Below are 6,008 nucleotides of genomic sequence, written 5' to 3' on the forward strand. Positions count from 1 at the left end.
TCATCGAAATGCTATCATTAATTATCTGCAATTTGGCTTATTAACAAATAAATGATTGTCGATTGTAATATTTCTCGGCAAATTTGCAACGTCTTATCAATGAAATAAACAATTCACATTGAGATATTTTTGATAAGATCAATGAATCATCAATTTTATTAAACAAATAACATTTCAATCATTATTTACACAAAGATTTTAAATAAATGAAGAAAATAAATTTGCATATTTCAAACGATTCTATTGCACTTTTCTGAATAAAATTATATTCTATCATTACTTTTATGTATTCTGTCACCTGAATTTTATCAAATTATCAAATAGCAATTTAAAAAGACTGAATTTGGCTTATTGCATAATGGCATAAATTGTACTTGTCATCAGCCACGCATGGTTACAATAGTAATTGATTTATGATTTTTCCATTCTTTGTCGATGTCAGCAATGTCAACTCACATTAAAACTAAAAAAAAAAAGAAAGATTTAATTAATATATGGTGACATAATGCTGATGATAACAGAAAATGATAAGATCGACAAAGCTATGTTCAAAGTTTCACCCTTATCAGTACACGTTATTGCATGCAGTTTCAGGTATACTGTTTTTATGATAAGATATGATGAGATTTAAGTAATATAGTTAGAGCAAACAAATGTCACTTAGATATTTCAATAAAATTATCTACCGATAGAAAAAAAAAAATGCCATAAAGACATTTTTCAGTCCATCATCTTTTTTTCGTTTTACCTCTTTTTAATACAAAAGGTTGATGCAACCTGATAGACAGATCAACTTTTCCGGAAATATCATTCCAGGATACTTTGTTTCATCAATTAACAGATTGGTAAATATGATAAGGATAAAATTCTTTGACATTTTACACTGAAAGAGTTATTCATTTATTTATTTGTCTATTTTTTGCTTTCAATCATAAAACATTATAACTTTCTTTGGAGAGCATATGTCAATCTTTTCTTTTTTTCTTTTTTTTTTTAGAGAACATATGTCAATTCTTGATGGTTTTGAAAATTAAAAAAAGATCGTTAAAAAAGAATTGCTGAAATAAAATGAAATTAACTCATCGATTTCAATTATCAGATCAAATAAATCAATATAAGAAAAGTAGAAAAGAAAACAAAGTTAATTAGAAGAAATAGATATTAATTGCAATGAATAGCACAATTCTCCATTTAAAATCAAAAATATTTTCCGAATTTTTATCAAAAATTCAAAAAATGCTCATTTAAAAGAAAGTATAAAAAAGACCTAATTAATTTGTAAATATAAATAATTTCGTTACTACGCTAATCCATCAATATTTTCTAGCAAAAACGAATAAATTGTAAATTTTCAAAAAAATAAATAAATAAATAAATAAAATAAAAAAGAGACGGAATAAATTTGCAAATGAGTAAGTAGCAGAATCATATTATATGTGTCGGGGTTGACAATAGTGATAAATGAATAGGAGTGTGTGATATGATCAATTATTGTTTAAATGATGAAATTTTAATTGATAATAAAATGATAAGGAAGGAAAGAAATCTTTATTAATGGTGGGGTAAACATAGAAATGTTCATATCAAATCAAATATGGGAAATGATTAATATATGGGAAAGGTAAATTTGTGTTACATTGATATGATTTTAGATGATAAAAAAAATTCAGAAACTGATTATGCATTAAATAATTTCCTCTAAACAAAATCATTTAATTTAACGCTTATTCATTTTGAATAATAAATCAAATGCATCAAATTATTTATTTGTATTCTATATTTTATAATCTAAAAAGTTAAAAGGCATCCAAAAATGATAAAACCATTATTCTCTTTCTGAACTCATCACTACTAATAGTGAAGGAATACTTTTACCAATTTTAAAAAAACAAAATTTAAATCCATTTTGAATTTTGAATTTAACTGAATGCAATTGAAGAGAAACCAAAAGACCATTACGATGCTAAAATGAGATAAAATGATTTAGTACTTTCTACAAAAATCGCTCAATGTCACCGTAGGAATTTTTTCATGTAACCACCAAGAAACGTTACGTAAAGTAATTAATGTAACGGATTCAAATGAATAATTTTACAATAAAATAAACATATAATTGAAATGAATTTGCTATTTAATCGTCTTATTTAGAATTTAATTAAAGGTGTTACAATTAATTTCCAAACAAGTTAGTTGTTAAATAAATAAACTCAAATTGTACAAATGACAAAATTTGACCATTACTATATGCTGTAATCATTTGTAGGAATAATTTTTCCTTTCAGGTTTTTTTTTTTTTTTCTGTTGTTTCCACATTTTTTCCTTTTTTTTTCCTTGCAATATAATAAGGAAAAGTTCGTGGCAAAAAGTACATTATTCCAATTGAAAATGAATGAAATTAAATATTTCTGAAAAAATTTAAATGACCTTATCAACTATGCTAAAGTAATGTTAGAAATAAAATTTTCATTATTTCCTAAAAATTCAGTCAAAATTAATTTTAGTATATTAACGAAAAATATTTGTTTCCTTAAAAGTAACTGAACTTTAAAATTTTTCTGAAATTACAATTTCCTGAATTAATTGATAAAAACAAAAATTACGGTTTAAATGGTTTACACATGAAATATCAGTTGATGAAAGCAAAATGAAATGATTGGAAGAAATTATTAGGAAATATTCATTCATTTCAGGAATAAAGCTAAGTAATTACTATTGCTTGCAGAGTATTTCATGGAACAATTCAAAAATGAGGCGATTTCAGTCAATCACCGTCAAATACCATTCATGTATATTTGATACTTTCAAGAAGCTACAGTATGTTTGCAATTGATAAACATGCTTATTTACTCAATTTACAAATTATTTATCTATTCCATTCAATCCATCATTATTAATTGCGGTAGATTTTCAATTTTTTTCAAAAATTCATAATTTATGGATTTCTCAAAAAAAAGATCAAATTTCATAAATTTTAAAAATTTATTTACTACCAACAAATGTTAACACTTATAATAAAAGTAACTTGAATTTTGACTGTTTCACCTAAATGATTAATTAGTACAAGAGTTAAACAGTGCTGCTATTGTCAGCCAAAAACAATGATGAATTAATTATTTTTGTGAAGAGATGAAAGAATGAAAAATTAATTTATCTTCAGAGAATTACCTTTTCTAACATTTCCAGAATTCTTTTACATTCCAGAATTCCACTACATTCATTGTAATTATTCAAATGAAGTAATTTGTACATTGGTACATTGTCATATGTTTATTATATGACATTAATCCATTCCAATACTATTTTTATATTTTTGAATTAGACAATCTATGATCTTTCTTCCAAAGTTATTCAGACAAATGCGCCATTCGAATGTGTCAACTTTTCATTGGCATATATATATGTGATAGGTTTTTCATAGGTATAGATGAAATAAGTAATCACGTAAATTTTCAATATTCTTTTTCGTGTATCGATGATAACATTCATCATTTCACGTCACTTATAACTTTATCGTTTTTTCTTTTTTTTTTCTTCAGAAAATTCTAATTTTGTACAAACAAATACTTTACGTGTAATTTACGTTAGCAAAGATTTATTATTTTGCAGTAACTTTTCAAACAGATAGTTTCAATTTACTCTAAGAAATTATAATTTCTTTTATGATTTGTACAATTATTTAAAATGACACTCTCTTCTTGCTTCATTTTAAAATGATTAAAATTGGGAAGTACCATTTATTGGCAAAATTGGGAAGTACCATTAATTGGCATATATTTCAATTGTTTCAAACTGTTCGATCATTAAAGAAGAAACCAAATTGTTGATTTTCTCAAAAGTAATAACTTTTAATCATTATGGTAAAGTAAATTTTGACTATTTAATCAAGGCAACCATTAAATATTTACCAAATATAGTAAATATTGTTTCCTTTTTTTAGCCACAAGAATGGAATTAAAATGTAAAAGTAAATGAGCATATTCGAGTAATAATGAAGAGTTTTCACAAAAATGCTTGTTATCTTATCTTTTAAAAAAAATCATGAATTCAAGAATTCAACTCCACGTAACTGTTTCTTTTCCACACGTAAATCACGTACTCTCAAGAATAGATTCATTTGAAAAAAAAAAAAAACGAACTAAAAAAGACAGAACCACTTCTTTTAAACATTCAATTTTGAAATGATTTAATCACTCTTAAACCATTCAATAAACCTATAATTATTTCAAGCAATTGAAATACATTTTTATTTTCAAGAGTGAAACTCTTATAGATATAAACAAAAAATAAAAATATTAATTCTCTATGCTTTCAGTATTTAAATAATTTGTTATATGACAGAACTATATATATATAGAAAAATAATGTATGGATAACATTAAACAAAAGTATGACAACTGCTCGTTTTTGAAGGTAAATTTTTTTTCTTTTTAACAAATTGGAAAATTATTTCCAAATTACAGGCATCAAATTGATTAATTTAAATAATAGAGTACGAAAAATTTCATCACAATTGATAAAAAAAAGGAAAAAAAATGGATGGAAAAGGAAGTAATAGCGGATATGTCGCAGTGATGTGACATTTTTCGATAGTTTTTGAATAAATGATTAAATTTTTTTCTTTTTTTTGCTGAAAGATTTCAAAATAAAATATATTTAACTTTTTTGCAGATTTTCTTTTATCTCTATAAAATGAGTGCTAAATATTTTCCCATTTAAATATATTCCATTTAAATAATATAAATTATTATGTAAAATATATCGGAAATACTCAACAGAATGAGCAAAAAAAAAAAATCTATCTTAATAAGTGGAAAAGGTAAAATTAATTTATTAATTAAGAAAATATAATAATAAACCAACAAAAAATTACAATATTTTATTAGTTAAATTATTAAAAAAATATAATTAATTAATTTGATAAAATATACAGAAAAAAAAATAAAAATGCGCCAACCTTTCTTTCCTCACATTCTTCCAAATATTAATTTTTATTCAATAAAAGCATTCATGATTACAGTGAAACTATTTTTAGATTGATGAATCATTGAATCATTGAACAAATTCAAAATGTTTACATTGTTACCATTAACATGATCGATTTTACAGATGAATTAAATGCTCATTTTACAGGTGAATATAACAAAATTTTACACGCAAATTTGAAATTGAATAAATTTGAAAACTTAAAATAAGCAATAATTACTTAATTGTACTTAAAATTTATTAAATTATCGAATGGAAATGATGTTGGAAAGAAAAACCGAAAAAGCAATTTCAAGTGTTAGTGTTAATTGAAGTTAGCATTAAGTTAAAATGGAAGAACTGAAAAATTAATATTGATATCTAATCAAAAGCACTTATTAGATCAGGTATATTAAGAGAGAGAGAGAGAGAGAAAGGGAGAGAGAGAGAGAAAGAGAGAAATTAGAATATAGTAAGTTGATTAATTAGTTATAGTTATTAGTTAGTTATTAGTTATTAATTAGTTATTAATTAGTAACTAATTAGTTGATTAGAAAATAAAAGGTAAGGATATTGTTGAAATGTAAAATAGCAAATATTACGAATTGCATTGCTAGTTTGATAAACGGTTTTTGTTTATATTTACGGAAATAAATCGGCAATATATGATTGGGAAAATAGAGCAGATTACACTCATCATCAACCCAATATTTGTATAATAGTCAATAGACAGTACCAATTGAAATTAGTAATTATTTCTATTTATCATTTCTATCAAAATATCATTTGCCAATATTAAAACACAAATTATTACATTTAGTGCTTTTAATTCAATTGGCTAAATTTATTTTGTATGAAATATTTGATAATATTATTTCATTTAATTAAGCAATAAAAAAGAAATAAATATTATTATTAAAAAAATTTTTTTACGAAATTTTATTATCTTTTCCAATTATCATCCAATCGATTTGTTAAACAAAATTGAATTTTAATAAAATTTTTCGTTTTTTCTTTTTTTTCCAGTAAATTTTTTTCTGTTAAAG

General features: G+C 23.5%; 1 protein-coding gene across 1 annotated transcript; it reads left to right on the forward strand.

Annotated features, from left to right (window-relative positions):
- Positions 1-1,612: 1,612 nt before the first annotated feature.
- On the forward strand, positions 1,613-5,056 carry LOAG_11787 (hypothetical protein; the record flags this gene model as incomplete). The annotated part of the gene is made up of 7 exons (XM_003147304.1): positions 1,613-1,621; positions 2,149-2,185; positions 2,691-2,814; positions 3,158-3,236; positions 3,320-3,407; positions 3,537-3,571; positions 5,033-5,056. 7 exons carry the CDS (start codon positions 1,613-1,615, stop codon positions 5,054-5,056), a joined length of 396 nt encoding a protein of 131 aa, XP_003147352.1.
- Positions 5,057-6,008: the final 952 nt, after the last annotated feature.

This window comes from Loa loa, assembly GCF_000183805.2.
Source record: "Loa loa unplaced genomic scaffold supercont3.842, whole genome shotgun sequence".
NCBI classification, from domain to species: Eukaryota; Metazoa; Nematoda; class Chromadorea; order Rhabditida; family Onchocercidae; genus Loa; species Loa loa.